Source organism: Pyxicephalus adspersus, chromosome 3, assembly GCF_032062135.1.
Source record: "Pyxicephalus adspersus chromosome 3, UCB_Pads_2.0, whole genome shotgun sequence".
Classification (NCBI taxonomy): Eukaryota; Metazoa; Chordata; class Amphibia; order Anura; family Pyxicephalidae; genus Pyxicephalus; species Pyxicephalus adspersus.
In genome coordinates this window covers 4,710,059-4,732,918 of record NC_092860.1, presented here as the reverse complement: position 1 = coordinate 4,732,918, position 22,860 = coordinate 4,710,059, and the positions used below count along the sequence as shown (strand labels likewise).

General features: G+C 39.3%; 1 protein-coding gene across 3 annotated transcripts in view; it reads right to left on the bottom strand.

The window, feature by feature from the left end:
- Positions 1 to 22,860, bottom strand: part of MBTD1 (mbt domain containing 1) — a 48,978-nt gene that overhangs the window by 4,559 nt on the left and 21,559 nt on the right. For 2 of the 3 annotated variants that reach the window (XM_072403369.1, XM_072403370.1), the window contains exons 2-15: positions 22,657 to 22,858; positions 22,128 to 22,261; positions 21,330 to 21,444; positions 21,172 to 21,254; positions 20,655 to 20,772; positions 19,687 to 19,821; positions 19,021 to 19,109; positions 17,737 to 17,971; positions 17,368 to 17,423; positions 16,878 to 16,982; positions 16,297 to 16,444; positions 15,937 to 16,019; positions 14,428 to 14,662; positions 13,580 to 13,654 (exon numbers count right to left, since the gene is read on the bottom strand). In XM_072403369.1, the coding sequence (XP_072259470.1) occupies positions 13,580 to 13,654; positions 14,428 to 14,662; positions 15,937 to 16,019; positions 16,297 to 16,444; positions 16,878 to 16,982; positions 17,368 to 17,423; positions 17,737 to 17,971; positions 19,021 to 19,109; positions 19,687 to 19,821; positions 20,655 to 20,772; positions 21,172 to 21,254; positions 21,330 to 21,444; positions 22,128 to 22,261; positions 22,657 to 22,858 (1,813 nt within the window). Of the gene's footprint in view, positions 1 to 2,780; positions 5,618 to 13,579; positions 13,655 to 14,427; positions 14,663 to 15,936; positions 16,020 to 16,296; positions 16,445 to 16,877; positions 16,983 to 17,367; positions 17,424 to 17,736; positions 17,972 to 19,020; positions 19,110 to 19,686; positions 19,822 to 20,654; positions 20,773 to 21,171; positions 21,255 to 21,329; positions 21,445 to 22,127; positions 22,262 to 22,656; positions 22,859 to 22,860 lie in introns of those variants that run through there. The other variant, XM_072403371.1, reaches the window with a different exon arrangement.

Below are 22,860 nucleotides of genomic sequence, written 5' to 3'. Positions count from 1 at the left end.
TGCAGTCAGCACTGAGCAACCATGGGTCCAGATGTACTTTATATTTTAAATGGGTTTGCGTGGCTTTTAAAATTAAAAGCTTGCTTTATTTTGTTTCCATTTGCACTACAACCTATGGTACACAGAGTTTCATGTGTTGCAACGTAATGCACTGCTTGTCAGCCAGAAGTTGTGTTTGGGCACACTGATGCTTGTGTTACTGCATGGTGATGGGTAAGGGATGCGTTACTGCACCACATAGATGTCAATCTTAAAGGTTCTGACCTTGATGTACTCCAACACTTTGGCTTGAGTTTTATTATCAGCGGTCATGTGAAGTTTGACATTTGAAACCTTGATGAAACCTCACCAGATGCTACATATAAGAAGTCTGACAGGTAACAGAGCAATATTTTGGCCAATGGCTCTCAGATGACCAATGGCCATAGATTCTAAAGCTAAAGCCTTTGGACCCCTGGATAATGGCAAATGTGTTTGGTGCTGCACCACACAGATGTAAACCAGGGACTTAAAAGGTTCTTACTTTGAATTACTTCAATGCTTAGCTTGAGTTTCAAGGGTTAGGGGTCATGTGAAGCTTGACAGTTGCTGCCTTAACTCACACAAGATTGTCTGTGAAGTCTGGCAGGTGACACAGTAGCACTTTGGCCAATGACCCTCAGATGACCTCTGATCACTGATTCCCAAGCTAAAGGCTTTAGAAGACCTCCGACCACCGATTCTTGATCTGAAGCCTTCAGGGTACCTTGTGTCATGGATTCTCAAGCTGAAATCTTTAGGAGACCTCTGGTTGCTTATTCACAAGCTGAAGCTTTCATGGGACCGCTGCCCATGGATTCCAAAGCTGGCGCCTTTGAAAGACCTCTGGTTACAGATTGTCATGGTAATGCATAAGGTGTTTGGTTTTGCACCACACATATGTTAACTAGGACTTAAGCTAAAGTGTTAGAGTAAGTCAAAGTAAAAACCTCTGAGCTTCAAGTGTTAAGGGTCATGTGAAGTTCAATAATTGCTGCATTAACTCACACCAGATTGTGAAGTCTGGCAGAGCAACATTTTGGCCAGTGACTTTCAAATGGATGCCCTTTGATACTCAAGCTGAAGCTTTCAGGAGACCGATGGCCATAGACTTTCCAAAGCTAAAGCCTGCAGGAGACTCTAGACACCAATTCTCAGGCTAAAGCCTTCAGGAGACTGCTGGTCACCGATTCACAAAATGGAGCTTATAGGAGACTGCTGGCCAATTCTCCTGCTGAAGCCTTAAGTAAACTATTGGCCACCGATTTTTAAGCAAATGCCTTTAGTAGACCATCGGTGATCGATTTGTGAACCAAAGCCTTTATTAGACCATTGGCCACCAATTTCCAAGCCAAAGCTATCAAGAAACTGGTGACCACTGATTCTTAAGCTGCAGCTTTCAGTAAACCTCTGGAAATAGATTCTCATGGTAATGCATAAGTTGTGTGTTGCTACATTGCACAGATGTAAACTGGGCCTTAAAGGTTTTGACTTTGACTTACACTTTACCTTGAGCTGCAAGAAACAGGTAAAGTTTGCCAGTTGCTGCCTTAACTCATACCAGATTGTATATGAAGTCTGCCAGGTGACAGGACAACACTTTGGCCAATGACTTCTAATCTGAGGCCTTCATAAGACTGCTGGCTATGGATTCTCAGGCTGAAACCTTCAGTAGACCGCTGGCCATAGACTCCTATGGTATAGCATAATGGGTGTGGTGGTACAACGCAGAGATGTAAACCAGGCTTTAAATAAGCTTTTCAGCAAACACTCATGAATGTATGTCAAACCTTCTCCTAATCAGGCACGTGGGGGTGAAAGGATCTATGATTTCTGTACCTTTCGCTCTGCTGAATATCTGCTCATCAGTCACAAGGGGGTAGATCTGTTATAAGCCCTGTCTTCTAGCAAAATGGTTTCCCTACACAGACAGCCTGCAGGACAACAGCTATAGGTAGCCTACAGGCAAATAATTGTGACTAGGTGCTTGCCTTTGATGTACAAAGCTTACATAGTACAGGTTCTCATTAACGTGAAAGTGTTTCTTTACCCTGCATGGGCACATACACATGTGTTGTTGATCTGCCATGCAGAATCCTTCAAAAAAAACCATAGAATTGGCTGGAAGTGGCCAAGTGCTCCGCCAATGTGCTTGTGCAGAAAAATACCTACAAATTACTGCTTCGCTGGTACATGACACCGGAGAGGACAGCTAAGTTTATTCCCGGAGGCTCTCCCATGTGTTTCAGGGGGTTGCAGAGCTATATGGTCGTTCCTTCATGTGTGGTGGGAATGCCCTGTAGTTAAGGATCCCTGGATCCATGTCCATAACCATTTGATAACAGTACTGCAGGTTTCTTTGAGGAAGAACCCATGGGAGGCCCTTTTACACAGCCCTATGCCTACTCTATGCAGGCATTACCATAAACTGGTTTCCTTTTTCTTCCTGGCTACGAGACAGATGATAGCAATGGCTTCTTCCAGGCCGTGGCTGAGTTTTGCGGCAGTATTATACAGGGTCATGGATACCATGATCCTGTAAAGAATGGCCGCTATAGAAGGAGATTCTTTAAGGTATGGTCGCCATGGCTAGGCAATCACAGTTTGCCAGACCTTGAGTCCAGGTTATTACGCCTTTTATTTATTGGATTAACTGGATAAACCTAGGTTTATAAGCAATAAAACCACAGACCCCTTACCCATTTTTCCCTAGTTTTTCTGTTCTTTGTCTGTGTTTTTATCCATATCTGTATTTTTTCCTTTTTCTATAATGGTATTTGACTTGTTGGCCTGTTCACACTATATTAAGTGTGTTTTCACCAGGTAATATGTTCTAGTCCTGTACCCCCTATGCATCTGTATTTTCATTTTTGCTTATGTTTGATTTTGTGTTTCCCCCAACTGTTTAAAAATGAAAAATCTCAATAAAAAGTTATTTAAAACAAAAACACTAAGAGGTTAGATTAGGCAAAGAAGTTCCAGTCTTGAAGACCCTGTACGAGTTGTTTGGAACCTACAATCTGTTAGCTCACTGCACCATAAGGCTGAATGCAGTCATGTCATGTGTGTGTCATGTCATGACTTGTGTGCTGTATAACGGACTTCAGACAAGATATGAACTTTTTTGAAATCTTCTCGAAAAATGTTTTTATTTCAAGAAGAAGGAAATGTTACAAAAGTCAGTCAAGTAAACAGGGTGTACATCAATGCAAACATACCTCAACAAGAATGTATACTGAACAAAATAAGAGACTGGTAAGGCACTGGTGAACATATGAAGGCAATGAAATTAATGAAAGGTACTCATGAGTATCAGGTACATCTGGATATGGGGGAGCTTGTTACTTGATCTCCTTCGCCACACTTTTACACGGGGAATGGGGTAGCTCCAAATTGGTTTAACAGAAAGGTACGGTACTGACCAAAGAACCATCTTTTAGGGAAAACAACTCAAATTATGCCAATCTGCTATCCAATAGGAACAAGAAGTATTAGGCAGTAAAACCCTGAGAATTGTAATTTTTCCCTCTGTATGAAAATCAGTGCATTTTCTCTGCCTTGACCCTCATGTCTTCATTATGAAAATGTACTTTTACCTCTAAATTCTTGTATCACAGGATTTCCATGTTGTGCTTATTGTGGGATTGGAAGCTGTATTTTAGGGTCTATAGTGCAAGGATCTCCCGGTTTCTTGCTTTCTTTAGATTTATTCTATCCGTACCGCCCTTGCTGAACATTTTCCCATTGGTGACCAGAGCTCTGACCTAGGCCCTGTGCCATACCAAGATGGTTGCCTTCACATGGAGACACAGTGCAGGACAAGGCTTGGTAACCAAAGGACAGGGTATAGGATCAGCTAATAGCCAGCCTACGGGCAAATAATAGTGACTGGTTCCGTACCTCTGCTGCCTTTGATGTACACATCTTCCAACTTACATGGCCTCTTTAAAGAGAATGGGTTTCTTTACCCTGCATGGGCACAGAGGTTTACTTTAAGCTCATAAACAACATATGTTGACTTGTTATGCACACAGATCTACATTAGGGTCCTAAACCATGTGTTTTCCTGTTGTGCATATTCCATAAAAGAGACCATCATTGGGTTGGGCCAAGAAGTTCCAGCTTCCTGAATTCTTTATACCATTAACTGGCTTTAAAGACCTCTTTTAACGATTGTTTGCATTTTAACTATATTTGCTTACTGCACTATACAGCTGAATGTGCTTTTATCATCTTTTGTCATGTAGAATGACCCTGAGACAAAATGTGACAATAAAAAAAGTTTACAAAAGTAGGTCAAGTAAATGGGATGCAGTGCAAACACCTTAACAAGGATGAATAGTTAACAAAGTAAGACAGGCACTGATGAACATAGGAAGGCAATGAACAATTTCAACAGGTACTCATGAGTACATCCAGGTATGGGGGAGCATGTTACTCTATCTCGTACTTCCTACATGTGCTTTCACATGTGGAATTGGTACTTTGAAAGTTCCAACTTGGCTAAACGGAAAGGTGGGGGGCTGAACCAACTAAGTGGAGCCGATAAGGCCATCTAGAAGTGAATAACAACTCAAATCATGCAGATCTGCTATCTAACAGGAACATGAAGAGGTGTGAGTGTACCTTTTGCCTCTGTATGAAAATCAGTGCATTTTCTCTGCCTTGAACCTCAGCAATACCGGTTTATTGTGAAACTGCCTAAGGCACTTCTAACCTCTAAGCATTTGTCTCAGAGTATTTAAGGATTTCAATACTGAGATCCTTGCTGGATTAGAATCTGTATTGTAGGCTCTATAGTGCAAGGATCTACCTGTACCTCTCCTGCTGAACATTTGATCATTAGTCACCAGGGGAGGGGGGTAGCTCCTAGGCTCTGTGTCCTACCTAAGATGATTGCCCCCACATGGTGGCACAGCCTAGGACAAGGTTTGGGGCTAAGATAAGCTAATAAGCAGCCTACAGGAAAATAATGATGACTAGTTCCTTACCTTTGACGTACACAGCTTGCAAAGTACAGGCCCTGAAAGGGTTTTTTACCCTTCATGGGAAAAGGTTTACTGTTGACTTGTCATGCACAAAGGTTCACATTAAGCTCCTAAACCAAGTGTTGACCTGTTGTGCAGACACTATAAAGAACATCATTGGGTTGGACCAAGAAGTTCCAGCTTCCTAAATTCTTTATCTCATTATGGTTCTGAAGAGCCATTGTAACTGTTGTTTGCTAACTAGGTCTGTTTGCTCACTGCATGTGCTTATATCACCTTGCATGATGTATAACAACCTCGAGACAAAATGTGACTTTTTTTTTTAAAGCTTCTTAAAACAGTTACACATTTAAAAAATAAAAAGTTTACAAAAATTAGGGGAGAAAACAGGATGCACTTACGTCAGTGCAAACACCTTAAAACAAGGATTTATACTGAAATAAGAAAAAAAAAAAAACATACACTGGTGGATATATAAAAACTAAACAGGCACTGATGACCATAAAAAGGTGCTGAACATTTTAAATAGGAAATGATGAACAAAGAAAATCCCTTAAATGATGCTTTGGCTGGTGAGGTCACTGTCTAGGACCAGCTACCAATAGGGACTCCTGCAAGTCAATTCAAAAATAGCAAATTAGGAAAAAAAAATTAACAAAATACTAAATGGAACTTTAAACATATTCCTTAACTAATAAGGTATACCTATGGGCAACATTACCATTTTTATTTAGGATGCAGTCCTACACTAGGCTCAGCTGTAATTACATCCACACATTTTTATTGTATGTTAATCCTTGTAACAAGTGATGGCTACAAACGCTGTGCCATATACACCGCTGACAGTTATAGTGGTCATCTAATTTAGGCAGCTGAAAACTTATTGAAATGTAGTTGTGACCACTTTGAGCTTTCCTAAGATATTTCTTTAACTCCATTTACAACTACATGCCACCAAAGTTCATGGTCATGTTACTATCTGCAAAGACTTTGCAGGTAATCCCTGTATCTGCGTGTGCTTCCTCCGGGAATTTAGTTTCCTCCAAATTCCAAAAATATGTAGTTAGGTTAATTGGCTTCCCCCCATAAAAAATGACCTTAGCCAGTAATGGCATATGACTATGGTGGGATATTAGATTGTGAGCCCCTTTGAGCGAGAGCTAGTTACAAGACTTTAAACTTTGTAAAGCACTGCGTAATATGTTGGCACTATATAAATACTGGGTAATAATAGTGGGTAGAAATGGTAGAGACACCCATCTTTTCCCTCCAATTCTTGCATGTTTAGATAAACAGTTTGGTTCGAGGGTAGCCAGAAGCAAGATACTGCTATTAGCAACCACAGCTACAATCCACCGTTGCAACTGTCTGCACAAAACAATGTCCTTGATTAGGAGAGGTCGGGAGTGTGGTTGAGCCTGCCGCAGACTGTTGTGGTCAACCACAGCTTTGAAATGAGCCTAAAGGATAAGTACTGTAGATCTTAACCCCAGACAATTTTTGGAGTGGGGAAGGGGAAAAAACCTCAATACCAAAGTATGTATTGTGATCTATGTCTAGCTCTTACTTCCTGTGACCACACATCGGGTATTCTTAATGTGACAATCGATGACAGAATTGCTGCCATCCTTACTTGTTCTTCGGTTACTGGCTGTCAGAGACAGGAGATGAGCTGAAATCCCCCCATGTGGTTCACAGAAAGCCATAAAACCTATGCAGAAAAATTTTCCCTCTTAAAAAGCCTAAGCAACGCTGAAAAAAAAAACTGTTCTTTCAGAGTTAGGCTTTAATTCCTTTAAGGTATCCAGAAAGGTTATACAAATTTGCACATCTCTTTCCTTATTCCTGGAGTTTCAAAAGATCCATAGGGGTCCCCAAAATGTTCTGTTTATTCACATTTACTACTTGATAAAATATAGTTAGGCTTACAGTGTGAAGTCACTTGGAAGGGCTATTTGGATGCTCACAGTTGAAAGTCCAAGTTGAATAAGGTGCCACACCTAGAGGAAGGCAAAGCATTCTACCTTTTAGACATCATTTAAATTCTCCCACCTTTACCCTCTTCAGATGATTTCCTCAACTTTCTGGTTGTCAGAAATTCTGTATCAGGTGTTCTCCCCAGTTCCTTTTAGCCGGGTGCACCACCCAGCACTTTTTAGCAATCACCCGGCTGATTTTGGGTGGTTACTGAAAAGTTGGGTCTGAATCCAGCAGACACCACCCACTACATCTTCTTCCCACCCAGCCAAAACAATTAATTTCTGGGGAGAACACTGTATCAGAGCACTGACTAGTGTATATATAGTTAATACTTTTTTTACAGTGAAAAGTTAAAGCCTCTCTCAGTTTATTTCTTATCTGCCTCCGCTGGGGATATTTTCCTTTTAATACCTGTCCTGGAAATGCAACAGGAAGTTAGGGGAAAGGTCACATAATGTATATCAATAACAAAGCTTTAACTCTTCCTTTCCAATATGATAACACTTTAACATTGCACTGAACTGACAGAACTTTCAAGCTCAGTCAACCCAAAAGCTTTGCAGATGCAGGGCCTTTCATTGCCAAGGATTTTGGAAGCTATCAGGTCTTTGATCGCTCAACCTGTTCAACTTCAGGCAAAAGACTAAATATATGAGATACAATCTGCCCAAGGACTGCTGCTGATTGGGCGGTAGAGGAGCAGAAACAAATGAATGTAGCATATCTCATTGACCTTTAACGATTCCCCTTTCTCTGGATGCTGTACATAGGATTACAAGGGGAACAAATGTTAGGTAATAATAACTGAGGTTTAGGTATTTATGCCAGCTGAATGTAAAAATGTATATAAAATAAAATGAACATACAACAGCTGCCAAATTAATTACTGCCTGGAGTTCAATTTCTTTTCAAACAGGAAAACTAAGAAGGAATGGTTTGGTAAGATAGTGATTTAGCCCACAAGCATCTAACCGGCATTTTTGGGTTGACAGAACTCTGTCCAGCCAACTCCAACCAACACTAGAATTTCACTTTTTTTATTTCTTCCTGCAATCAAATCTAATCACAGGTTGGCTTCATGTTTTTTCAAGATGACCCTGCCAAGCTCCTAAGCCTGCCCAATAGCTCTGGCTGATCTGGAATAGGGAAAGGGGGTCTCTAGTTCTCTTGTTGAATTGTCTAGAAATTGCAGATTAAAACTGAATAAAATTGTAAAGTAATTGCATTTTTGGTAATGCTCCTATAAGAGATGAAGGAGCTACTGCTAGGAAAAATCATTATTAAATTCTCTAAGAAAAGAAACAAGGTGATGGGCGATTTAAAAGTGAAATATCTGTTTTGGGTACAGCTGACCTGCAAAACAAACTGCTTTATTCTTATAGACTTCAGCTTGTATAAAACAGTGCGTACACCAATAATGCATAATTAAAGCTTTGGAAATGGTTTAGAAGAGCTTGCTGTACACAATGCTTTCAGAAAGGATGAAGTTCTGTAAACCAAGCTTGGAATTCTTGGAAAAGCAAAAATGGGAACTTTTTTGTTCCAGCACATACCTTTATGTTTGCTGGATTGTCCTTTACAGCCTCCAGAGTTGTCCATGGAAACTTTGGAGTTCCCTTATTATTATTTTTAAACAGGATTTATATAGCCCTAACATATTACACAATGCTGTACTTTCCCTTAACATTGCAATTTACAATGTGACCTGTTGTGCGGCCTCCTTGTTGTGGGATGTTCCAGAAATTAAATGTAATTGGCACATCTGGTATATGGATTACATGCAAATGACAATTTTTGACCAGTGTGCAACACACGTGTGCCATTTTCTTTCATGAAATAAGCTACTTTATTTGGAAAGACAAAAAAGGGAGATGACACCCTCCTACTATTGCAGATGGTCTCTAACACTGACGCGTATCATTATCTTTTTGCATAGGAGGTGATTTGGGGGAAGTGGAAGGACAGCCAGCAGGTATATACTGTACGTTTTGCTATAAGTTAACTTCAGAGAACAAGGTTAAAAATCTAAACTATTACACTTACATCCGCAGTAAAGTGTCCCTGAAATAAAAACACAGGGCAGACATAAATAGATTTACATCACACAGAAATAATCAATGGTGAACTAACAAAAAATGGATTAGCATTGCAACGCTGTGTTGCTAGCCAATAGTTCTCACTAGGACTTTTCTTCCCATGCGATTCCCTTCAACAACCCAAATACATACCTGTACCTTAATGTAGAGCTCTGGCCAGGCTGTGGACATTATATTATGTACAGCACAAGCAGTAAACTAAGCTTTTAAGCAAGCCCTTACTAACCTCTGTAGCTACAGGTAATCTGGCGCAATTCATCAAAGTTTAAAATAGAATGAGTTACTTTCTTTTTCCCCTCAATAGCTTATTTATTCTCATTTCACGGTGGTGCCATGGCAGCCTACTTATCTCTATATGCATAGCATGTGCCCAGGAAGTTGGAAGACAACTTGAATTACATCACTGCTTCCTGTGAAAATTGCGAATGATTTGTTCCACAATGTATGCATCTATGAAAGTTATTAAAGGCTTGTTTATTGCTTGTTAAACATATGTACATGTTTAAGTGTCCATAGCCAGCCTATAGGTCTAAACCATACTCAAACCAGCCCTAGACAAATTTCCTAATATTATTACTAGAAATGAATGAAAATAACCCTGAAACATTTAAATGTAGAGATTGCATATTAAAAATTGTTAATCATACCACCTTAACTTCCCACAGACAACAGCCGTACCAGGTTTCCTTCATTGTGGCTCTGTCCAGGTGATCCTAGGGTAGGTATATGTGGTAGAAGTTCCAATGAGATCATGTGAAACACATGAGCAGAGACTAATGTGACCCAATCCTACCCCAATAAGTGCAAATGGTAAAAGCTAGCTGTATTCGGGCACCCTACATGTTTTTGTGTTATGTGATGTACCCCACCAGGCTCTTCACAGCTCTGCTCTGTGAGAAGGAGCAGTAAAGGCCCCTGAATGATTGACAAACGTCATTCTGTGCTTGAAAAGGTGTGGTTCAGTAAACCCAAGAATGATTTCCTATTTTTCACTTGTCCGGAGCTCTGCAATCAACAAACATTACCCATTGCTTTTTGAAGAGTGAGCTCTAGGTAATATCAGACCTCTGCAAGCTGGCAGGGGTCTGGCTTTTCCATTTTAGATATGGCTGCTTAAGAAAGTAAATGAACTGTTAGACATTTAACACATATGGTATGATGCACCTGGAATATATTTGGCCAATTAGAAGAAACTTAATTAGAGCTTTAATTACTGAAAAAAAAAATCCAATATACAGTAAATTAAAGCAAGATATAGTTAAAATAACAGACAAGGTGGCAGTAGTTCTTTAAAGCGGCCATATTTAAAATGTTGAAAGGAAAGTAGAAATCCTTCAAAAATAAAAGTTTACTTATTTGTAGGTTCAATGGGATAGGAATAGAACCTCAGAGTCCAGTTTTTTAGTTTTTCTTATCTACATTCAGAAGATTCGCCTGAACTTCCTGTTTCACTGGGACACAAAGTTGTGCAGGGAGCACAAACAATAACAACGTGCTAGAGATTCTAAGCTTAGCCTACGTACATACATCAGATGATTCTCGTCCAATTATCCCTTCGTGTGTACAGCGCTCGTCCGACGTCATTTATGGATCTGTCTTGCTGGATCCACGACAATTGTAATACAAGTGAAGGGGAGAGAGTGCAGCTCCATCGTTCTCCCCTCTCCATAGAGCAGAGCGGTGCTGTATGTACAGCGCTCATTCAGTCTTTTGTCATTGGAAGAATCATGAAAGTTCTTTTCCAATGACAATTATTGAACGTGTGTATGTAGCCTTATCCAAAATTTAAAAAAAAAAAATTGTCTGGGAAGCCCTTTGTAGCGAGACAATATGTTGGCTGCCATTAATGTCTTCTACTGAAAATAACTCATGTCTGGAGGTCAGCAATGGCAGGATTATTTTGCCTAAAGTTACACTTTAATAACTTTTTCTTTAATGCTAAAATTGAGCCCCTAGAATTATATAAAACAAAGTCAAATTCATAAAAATGTTATGGAATGGTAAATAAAGGTGCCAAAGCTTTTGCATCAGCGATAACATAAGCCACCAAAAAAATGAAAAGGATGAGGCACTTTTGGATTATTGTACATGATTTGTAAGGAATATGAATGTACTTATTTAATAGGATCCAATGGAGCTGTGTAATCCCCAAATGACCTCAAATGCCCATGTACACTAACCAAAGGCAATGTAACAATGGAAGATTAAATAAAAATGCATTACCCTCAAATATCATTTATTTTGTAATTTTCAATGCATTTAAGGTGTGAAACCAAATCTTTTTCCTATCTTCATCCTTTTGAAAAGATCATAATAATCAGAATAGTAACAATAACAATTTCTTTAAATGCAAATACCTCTTTTGGTGTGCTGGGTCCCACGTTGCCTTATTTCTTCTCTAGGCAAGAATGACACAGGCACTTGCCACGCTTGTGCATGGTTTCCCCAGCCATGCCTGCACAGTATAATGTGGGCTAAAACCCACAACTTTCACTTGTTTTAAAGTCAGCTGTGCATGTGCACATATATAGCCAGTATGTTTCATTCCAGGCCAAGCTAGCCATGTGTGGTTTTTGTGTATTGCCGGCATGTGCATGGTATTCTGCAGACTGCAGGGAATCCCTGTTTACAGTGCCATGTGTCCACGTCATATATTATGCATGCGCAAACTGAGGGAATGAATCTACCTAACAGGCATGCAACAACAAAATAATTAAATGAGCTTTAAAACAAGCTGTTAGTTCCCAACGTAGCTGCTCACACTGGAGAAATTCATCAAGTTAGTGCTGGGAAGGAAATCAAGATAAGCTGACCAGTTAAGTTTCTGCTGGTAAGTGAAGTAAGCAGCCCAGCTCTTGGTAAGCCAACTTTTTGAGTTACCAGTAGGAGGGGAAAAGGGATGAGCTGGAGAGAAGAGTGAATCAAGACATTTGAGTGGCTACAAATTACCTTCATCTGGAAATGTTAAGAATGAATTATTCCAGAAAGCTTGCAGCTACAGAAGTCACCAAATGCTTGGATTTAAAAGTTTATTAACCATTAAGAATTTTGAAATATTTTAATGGCCATAATACAAAACCTCTGAAAGTAATCAGTAGAATTTTGTTTTTAATAAAATATTCCATTTGTTTTTGTTCCAGTTGCCTTCAAACAGTTACAAGAATATTGGTTCAGCTTTTCTTAGGAGAAATCAATGTTGCCTGCAGCCTCCTGGGTTTAAATATATCCAACTTCTGGGCAACAGTGCAGGTCTCCATAGAGCCCCACTAGTGGTGGCCGGCTTGTTTATGAGACAAAAGCAAAATCGGAACAGGACAAAGCTGCTGGAAACAGGATTTCTCGTAAAGTAAAGGTAACCTGTCATATTGTCAATTTTTTAAAAGCCGCCAAAAGTTCAAAGGTAATATTTTAGTAAAAAATGCAGCTATAATTTAAAGCTCAAATCCAGCTAAATCTTTCTTTACATTTTAAATAGAGTAGGAAAAAATAATTCAAAATTTTGTGTGTGTCCATATGGGCTATTATATAGCAACAATATATTACTAAGCACCATACAAAGTTACATAGTCAGTCTCAAAGGGGCCTGGCTCAGATTTGAACCTGGGACCCAGCGCTGTAAAGGCCAGAGTGATGGCCACAGGTTGTTCTGTTCATTTCTGTCTTGCTAGTCACCTATACAGGAAATTAGGTGAAATAGGGACAGACAGCAATAAAATCTTAAAATATGTTAGGTTATGGATAGGTTTTTGGCTACTTTAGATAATAGGGAGATTTTCTCTCACTATCCATGCGGTCTCATACCCCTCAAATGAAATCTCCCTAACCATTCCATTCTATATAAAACAAAAAGTTTTAGCTGGTTTTGGACATGTTGTTCAAAAGATTTGTTTCTTAAATTCAAAAAAAGTCAAACAGCAACAATTTACAAAAAAAAAATAATAATTTTACAGACGGAAGACTCCATTTTTTATGGCATGTTCAAACATGAAGAGTGGAGTCACCACCAATGCAGTATCTTGTGTATTATTCTGCAGGCGGCTAATATTTTTGTACATTACAGCCAATCCCATTTTGAATTGGCAATGTAGAGCCCCATAAGCCACGTCCAGTGTGTGCTACAGTGTCATGGGTCCTTATTCTCTTATGAACTATGGCTGACAATAGAATTCAAAGAATACCAAAGTATCCTGCATTGCCTCCTAGATGCCCCCATGTCATTACTGTGTCCTGTAGTTGTGCAAGGGCTGGAGTACTAGAAATACAAAAGGAGAAATGCTATTGGACACATTCTGAAGTGCCCAACTTTGGCAGCAGCCAGAGCACTGCAAGAGGGCAAAGACCGAATTGTTGTGCACTGGCCAGGTAAATAAAAGCAGTCTTTTTTGAAAAGTACTGCTGTTTGACTGCTTTGCCTTTTCTATAAATCACAATTTTCTACACAACGCTATCCAAGTAACAGAGTTAACATTCGATCTGACAAATAAAGGCAGCACTTACTTTTCTTTTGTACTTTGCACTGCTGGGACTTGGACTTTTTCTTCTGTTTGGTTACACTGATCTGGTTGTCTTTTGCTGCAGCAAAAAAAATTGTCTTTATGTTATCACAATGATCATAGTGAAAAAGTCCAAAGGCTAAGTAAAGTAGACTCTGGACCCATTGTTTAATACCTTCTAAAAATACTGACTGCCCCGCTGCAATATTGATTCAATGAATTAACTTGGAACATTCATGCAAAGTCATAAATTAGACAAAAATATTGTAGCATAAAACCCAATCACATTTGCATTTCCAGAAGTAGAGGATCCTAATGGAAGCTTGTTTTTCCTCATGACAATTTTTAATAAAGTTTTTAACAGGTGTCTAATTTCTAATTAATATTTTAACTGTAGTTGAAGACTAATGGTCAAACACTGACTTGTCTTATTGAAATGTTGAAAAATTGATTCATTATCTTATACACAAATCATATTGTAATACCACAGATGATACACAAATGATTCCTTAAATGTAGTTATAGCACACAAAGGTATTAACAGGTACAGGTATGAAGGAATACGGTCACATGATGCACGGTTTACATCTAAGCCAAGGCATCAGGTATTTTGGTGGCAGCTATGAAGACAGAAATGGTGGGGAGAAAACACACAGGAGGTAACTACTAGTGGGTAGGTTTTGTATACACTAACTGTGAACTTTATCCAGAAAAGACAGGGTTCTCTTTGAACAATCCATTCTGTTTGTACTCAAAAAGGCAGGTACTTACATAACAATATTTAGTAGTTCTCAAAAACCTAAACATTGAACATTTAGAAAAAAAAATCCCACAAAGTTATTTTTTACTTACATTGTGGTGCTGGAGGTTGTAGTTGGTAACCCGTTAATTGACACCATCCAACGGGATAGAGGTCTGGAGATTCACAGTCCACCCACTGGTCGTATTCATCCTCCCAGCCATCAAAATGAATCCTCAGAAGTCTGTGAATGATGCGTGTGACTGTAGCTACACACACCAGACGAGGTTCCATGAGGTCCACAGCTTCGAGCTTCATCCCAACGCGGAAGCCATGATTAGGAACTTCCTAGAGAGACAAACAGCTCTGCTTTGTTTAAAACGTCATCAATAGAAATATGTTAATCAATAGGTTAGTAGATATAAAATTATTAATGTTAAACATAAAGGTAAACATGTAGGCTGCCAAAGGTAGCCTTCAAAAAATGAAAGCTGTCAGTTACTGACAATGGGCAGCCAATGGGTATGTGCTGTTTAGCCTAACAATCAGTTTGCGGTCACTGATTATTTGGTTACTAGCACAACCACTCTCATACAAACAGCAAACTTACAGTTGCTTGGAAGGACCTTTCAAGCAACCCTAGCCATCAGTATTGCCTGTGGTCTCCATTCTCATTACTCTAATGTTGTGCTTTGCTTTACACTGTTTGTTCTAAGGTGGTCACCCTGGTTGCAGCAGGACTTTATCTTTTTCATTTCAGAGCATCAATACATGGAGAAAGTTATATCACCAAATCTCACCTAAAATCTTCTGAAACCAGCAGTCGGAGGCCACAAAGCCTTGGATCTCAAACTGCAGACATAAAGCTATGAAGCTATAAGTGCATAAGTGCCTGGGCACACTTCAAGAATCCATTTTTGTGTTCAGGAAAATCCAAACCCAAATCCTTAGATGCAGTGGCTGCATTTGCTTTCGTTTTCAGGCTAAGGGCATAGTAAAGTGAAACTAAAAGTTCCACTTTTAAAAATTCAGGATCAGGCAGATAATTTTTGCAGAAGGGGATGGCCCTTTTTATAAATAAATAAATCTTACCTGCCTAATTGCTCCAGGTTTCTGGCAAAAAGCTAAACTGCGCATGTGCAGAGTCAGATTTGTTTGCTAAGATACCTGGCTATCCCGGCTTCCCTGCACAAGTTGGGAATCAACAACTCCTCCATGCCTGGGAGTAATGTCATCCTGGTCTGACCAATCAAGATGGTCAAAGATGTACATGAAGAAGAGGAAGATGCTGCTGCATTGTAAGTGAACAGGAGAGAATCGGGGTTTGGTCCCGCTTTAAATAACACGTAATGGGGATAAACAAAAGGTAGACATGTTTTACATCCAGCTGGTGTGACAACTCTGGCTTCCTCTTCAAATGCCCTGGAGTAGCAAGTGTACACACAAAGGGACCGGAAGTCTGATATACACAGGATCACCAGGTGAAAATAAAGGGGATTGGAAACGAATGCAGCCACAACACTTAAAAACCGGTAATATGCAATATATCACTATTTTATTGTATTTAGATACACTTTAAAGCCATCGCCCTCCAAGTGCTATCTACACTAGCTTTACATTACCTTGTTGAAAAGCTTCACAGGAGCAGCTATGGATCCAGTTTCCCTGAGGTAGTCAAACCATTTGAAAGGTAGTTTTGTATATCCTGTAAAAGAGATACAAATATGCATAAAAACATTCTCATGCCTGTTGTCCTGACTTGGTCTGGTCAGTGACAAAGCGACTGCAACTGGAAAGCAATCTAGTGCTGGACAACCTCACAAACTGCCTGTACCCGCAATCCCCTCTGCCTTATTGGTAATGACATTTGCTACTAACGCTATTAAGAGGCAAGAGAAGTTTCCACTCCATTAATGGAACCGAAACCTGTGTTATTAATGCATTCTATAATAAATATTTATTAACCAGATGTTTAATCTTACCTCTTGGCGGAGATAGCTCAATCTTGTTAATTTCACAGAAGCCAACAGGGAATATTGAAGGTGACGAGGCATGATAACAAAACCAGTCTGAGCCATCTGCTGCTTCTGACCCGTCAATTCCAATCATTAGGTAGCCTTCAGCTAACACCTTAAAGTGCAGAGAAAACAAGTTAGCTTGTGGACTGTCTAAGGCAGTGTTTCTCCACCAAGGTTCTGTGGAGACCTAGGGTTCCTCCAGAGGTTTTAGGGGTTCCTTGAGCAACGAGCAGATTGTGACTCTCAGGTCAGTTTAACAGATACGGCTGCTTTTTTGGCTTTGCATAAAGGGTGGTAGCCTTCCCAGTTGCCAGAAACATATGAGGCATTTTCCTCACTGACTACTACTCTGAGATGTGAATATAGTAATTATACCAGGGTTTCCCTAAAGACCTGAAATTTATTTCAAGCAGTTTCCCCACATTAAAAAGGTTGAGAAACTCTGGTCTAAAGAATTGGAGGATTGCATGGTTTACCCAGTCATTTATGAGCAATCTACATCAGGATATCCATCTATACCATACAATGAATGTGCAAACATTTACCTTTCTAACGGTGGCTACAGAAATCGTGCAGAGATTTAGTGGATCAATAGCTTCCAGTTTCATCCCTTCCTTGAACCAATCAGAGCTTTGGTCAATATCCTCAACCTATCAAAAAATAAAGTAATTATGGGTAAAATCAAAGTAGGCAATTAAAAAATGGTTCACATTTCTGGACATAAGTTCATTTGACTCCCCACGGGAGAAATACTTGGACACCAGTGTTGTCACATGGGGCTGGTAAGGAGTCCTCAAAATTAGTGACACTTGAAATGACACTCTGGACAAAAATAATGTAGACTAGCATTAACACAGCAGGTTTTGTGTTTCCGATTTAATTATTTCTTGACCGTGACAGTCCTATTTTTCCCCAAAAAGGGGTGTGAACACTTCTACAGTAAAATCATTGCAAAGTTGTCACATTTAGTTTTAGATGAACTACAAGTTTTAAAGGTACGAGTAATGTGTAAGAGAGTTTAATTTGAGTTTTTACCTTTGCAAATAACGGAGGAGGTGCATTGACGTAAGCTTCATTCTTCTTTTGAATGTCTAAAGAAAAAATGTAAAAACTGTTCAAACGGTTCAAACTTTTATCAGTTTTGAAACTATTGCTTATTTAAAACTTAACAAGTAAACCCCCGAAAAAAAAAAAATACAGAATGCAACTGAGATATGGGATTTGAATAGAAGTGTCATCTACTACTTTGCAATAAACTGTGGCAGGTGTGAGTAAAATACAAAAAGACAATTCCAAACATTTTCCTTTTTTGGGTAAAACAGTACATTTATTTAACTGTAGCTTTCATTTAATTGATGAAAGCAATAATGGTCAATGGCTAACAAAAGTCAACTTTGCATGTACCTGTTCTCTTAAACCGATGGCCTATGCTTCGAGACCATCCAATGGGATGGATAAGAGGGCTGTACATGTGACACCAGAAGTCGTCACTCTTGTCCTCGCTATCCTCATACACCAATCGCAACCGACCTCCGATTACGATGTCAACGACTGCCACCCGCGTCCGGCATAGATACGTTTTGTCGACTACTTCCACCCTCATTGTAGGCTTGAAAGGATACTGCATACTATCAGCCACCTTTTATTATATATAAAAATAAAAAAAAATAAAAAAACAGGTCGTTTTATTTTTTTTTTTTTTGTGGTGAACAGAAATTGTGTTCATACAACATTACAACATTAGCTAAAAAATGCCTAACAGTAAGCCATGACAAGGGGACAAATGCTCATGTGACAGTCATGCGACCAAAAGCTTTAAAATGGTTTCATGTAGCCTCTATAAAGAGGTTAGGGTACAGAAAATCAGCCGGCGTTCTCAGACACAGGTCTTCCTTTCAACAGCAATCACACTGGAACGCACCTGGCTGACTGCCAGTCCATCTGACTGCCAAGACCACCTAATCTAATGTGTCTGCCATATTTTACCTTTAAAGTGGACCTGAATTTAAGAAGCTTTGTAATTTTCTAGGGAACCTGTAGAAATGGTAATTGCGCTGGAAAGATTTACCGATTGTCTTTTTACATCAGCCATGTAAGTCATACCTAAGTATTGGTTGTAAAGACCATTATGATCCGAGTATCATTGGTTGTGGAGCAATGTCAATCATTACAGGCAATGCTGAGAAGGCAGTAAATCTGTTCCAAATGAGAAATGCGTTGATTTTTCAACTCTGCTCTTTTATTGCTCCTTATTTTGGAATATTTTTTACTCTTCTGTGGAAAATGTTTGTTCATTGAGTGACTTTGCCTATGTGAATATGTCAAACTGATTGGTATGCAAGTGTTGCATATACTTCAAATTCTTTTTTATATAAAGTATATTTGAAATTAAGGTGTTTGTATTTTTTTCCTGTTTGTAGTTCTTTATATGGAATTTTTGCACTTGATGCTATTGAAAATTTTCTGGTAAATGTATAAATTTGTACACAAACTCAGCGATTGGCATCTTTCACACACAATCCTACTTCCATGGAACTTTAAGATTACAGGCTTTAAAGTTATCATCATCACATTTGGTTATGTTACTAAAGAAATGGGAAATTAGGGAAGCTGAACACCTTTCCACTGCCAATCAACTGCCTCCAATCAATGCTCCTAGCATTGAAATGAATAGTAAGTATAAGTTACCTTTTGAGAAAAATCTATAGGTATAGTCCTGGAACCAGTCAGTCGCTTGACTAAGAAAGCTTTCCAATTTGAAAATTTGCTGTGAATGGCTGTAACAAAAGACAAAAACATTATTCACAGAAAAATATAACTCAAAGCACAAACATGGAAAAGTTAGTTATACACGCTAAAGGCTCTATTTATAAATCAGGTAAACCTGACATTCCCTCAAACATTCCCTTGTGTGAATCTTCTAGATCCATGTATTTTATTATTAGTAATTGATTCTCCAACAGGGAATGTTTGAGGGAACGTCAGTTTTATAAAAAGAACCCCAAGTGTTTTTCAACCTAAATGCTCCATTACTGGGTACGCTTATGCATACTCTGGAATTATCAATGCAAAGTCAGACAATTAGTAGGGCAATCAGACTTCAGAAAGCCTCTCACCCCCAATTCCATAAGCTAACATTGAATAGTGAAAATTTGTGTCCAAACATGGCTAGCTCTATTTAAGACATGGGGGAAGGGGACATGCCTTGTAAGCCGTAGCCAGTGTACAATAATTAATTAAAACAGGAAAAAGGTTACTGCAGGGTAAAACCTACTTAATACTAGTAATAATTATTCATTTAATTGCATTGTTGACAGAGAAAAAGAAACCTGTAGAAGAAGAAAATAAACTTACTTTTAGGTGGGACGAGTGGCTTTCCACTTCTTGCACACCAACCGACTGGGTGAACATCGTTACTACACAAGTTACACCAGAAGTCCTTGCTGCAGTCATTTTCAAAGCCCTCATACCGCATCAAGGCGTTGTAGCCTGGAGACACGACAGAGCATATGCAAAATTAAAACACAATAACACACGGCTAAGCATCACTACAAGTTGGTTTAGATGTAATCTAAATCTAATCTGAATGCTGCAGCCAGACTTTTGCATCCTTCCCACCTACCTACCCCATACACAGCCTTCCCACCGCTCCTCTTGTTGCCTCTCTTTGTAGTTCTTTTCATTGGTTTCCATTTCACCTTAGCATCAAATACAAGATCCTGTGCTTTACTCTCAAATCCCTCCACAGCTTTTGCATTACTTACCTTTCTGACCTGGTAAAAAATTCCCCCCTCGCTTCAACTTTACCTACACGTCTCTTCTGTCTCCTGTAAACCCCCACTACTTCCCACCACTCCATTATCTCCCTCCTATTGTGTGCTGCTTCCCTAGCTTTAAGATTGTAAGCTCTGTGTCACTGTCTGTATCTGTCTGTCATTTGCAACCCCTATTTAATGTACAGCGTGCGTATTTTGTTGACGCTTTATAAATCCTGTTTATTATTAATAATAATAATAATGCATCAGAGTGCCACCATTTAACGAAAACCTCTATTGTAATATGCCACTATATTAAAATGTAATGGGTAGACTTAACAACTCACATTGGAATTAGTTTAATGGAAGGGCGATACTGGTTTAATTATATATATATATATATATATATATATATATATATATATATATATATATATATTCTTTGGATGCAAAGAGAACATTTTCCTGGTGGGATGCAGGAAAAAAGGGGGAACCTAAAACTCCCCTAAGCCCTTCCCCGGCTGAACATAACCCTAAACATAAAATAAGTGATTAAAAAACACTCACCTGCCACTTTTATAATTCCAGCAATCCAATACACGTTTGCAGCCAGATTCTGATCTGTATTGGGAACCTCCACTCTTGCACCTTCAATTATGTCTCCCCAGCAGTTGCTCATTGGTGCCTGAGATGGAAAGATGAAGATGTCAGAGGTACTGACTGTGGGCGAGTGCCCTTCCACGGTTTATGACATGAGCTAAAATACCCCGCCCTAGTTTTAAACCATTTTCACCGGTCAATATTGCATCTTTAAAAAAACAGTTTATATGAAAATCTTTTATTTTTGTATGTTATCAATGCATCACTTGCCATGGTTTTCTTTTCACAGACCAATCTCTGCATGGTTAGCACATGATGGTATGATGGACACCCACATATATGTAAATTCACTTGTAATGCAAACTAATGGATAGTGGAATAATTTAATTTAGTGGATAAATCAAACTTTTTGTTTAGCCTTGAATTGAGTGGGGAATGGTTATGACTTTGGTCCTATAGCATAAGGCACAACAGCTGGACTTACGTGTTTGAAACAAGGGACTGGAGCGGCCACCAGGTTATTGCTTTCGATGTAGATGCCCCAATTGAAACCCTCTGAAGTGATGGCTGCAAGAAAAAAAAAATTACTAAATCTGAACGCCACATGTGCAGGGGTAATGCGTGCAGAGAGAGAGAACTTACCAGTTTTACTTAAAGATTGGTTCTTCATTGTAGCCTGATACTGCGCATAAGCTGCTAGTTTAGCCACAAGAGGCTGTTTTTGAAGAACTTTTGCTCTTTTAGTGGGAGGTTTACCCTAAGAAAAAAGGGAAGGTAAGAATACAAGTGACAACACTGCACACAGCTGAATTAAAGGCAATGTCCACCTGCAAATATTACTCTATTTACAGCATATTGTTTAATACAACCATACAAATGTAATTTAGGTGTCAGACTTTCAGCAACCATCCAACTGCTGTAAGATATCTTCCCTATCCTAAATTCACACAGACCAACCCTTTGCCAACCCAGATAATCCACAGAATTGCTACACTCAATACACAGTTCTTTAGTATTTAAAGTTGACTTCCACATTCAGATTGAAATAAACTTTTGTGACCATACAATCAGCAAGTCCTGGTGCTGCCAACAATGGATACAAAGGGGCTGGCCTATATTTTTAAATGCCCAATTGCAGTGGAAACCCCTTTAAGAATTTGTATAGAAGAAGAAGTGGGTGTCATTACTATGTATCTGTGTTGACTAGCTAGTGAATCACGGTCAGTCCTTCTGTATGGGATCAGCATACTTCAGTATACAAGGTTTCATATTCAGGGGGTTCATAAAAAGTGGAAGCTGTGATTGTGTCTGTGAACGGACATGCAGTCACATAGCGATGAAATGACTGTGGTTCATCATAAAAAGGCAATGTAACTGTGCTCATCTATACAAACTGTTAACCAAGCAGACATTACAAGCAAGGGTGTTGCAGCCTGCTACCTGTAGCCTCGCCAGGATGCTTGCCTTCTTAGAGTTTGAGGAATAGCTTCGGGAGCAAGAGACGCTACAGAACCGCTTTGTCTTCGAGTAAAATGCATCCCTGACTCCGACCATTCCGCACATTTCACAGGTTGCTGTAAAAGAAAAAGAAAAAACTGCTTTAAGCCCCCACACATCACCATTTCAGTCGCTTGCAGTCATTGTGCACTATTTTGAGGCCCTCACACTGAGCTTTGGGAGATGTTGGAAAAAGGCTAATCATGTGCATGAATTATGAAATTTAAATATGGGCTAGGCCCGCTTTGACAAAAGGTTAAAGTTTACCTATGGGCACTACCCCCCCCATGTGGTCCATACACAAATTATTGGGTTATTATTAAAACATTTAAGGGCTACTAAGCTGAAATATACTTCACTTTCTACTACTTTTTCCTACTCAAGTGCATTATACCAGGCTCTATATAGAGCAATGGTCAATTAAAGGAAAAAGGTGATCGACTAGTAGTAAACATTGACCTGTCACACTTACCCATTCCAGATTTCCCATCAGGATAAGTGTATACCTGCCCATTGTTTTTTATAATGGGAAGGCTGGACTGTAGTGGTGCCACCTCCTCTTCACTCTCATCAGAGCTGGAGCTACTGCTGGTGTCCTCACTGCAGCTATCATACCCGTCATACATTCCGATCGAATTTGCTCTCTTTCGTGAAGTTCTTGAAGATAGGTCAGCCT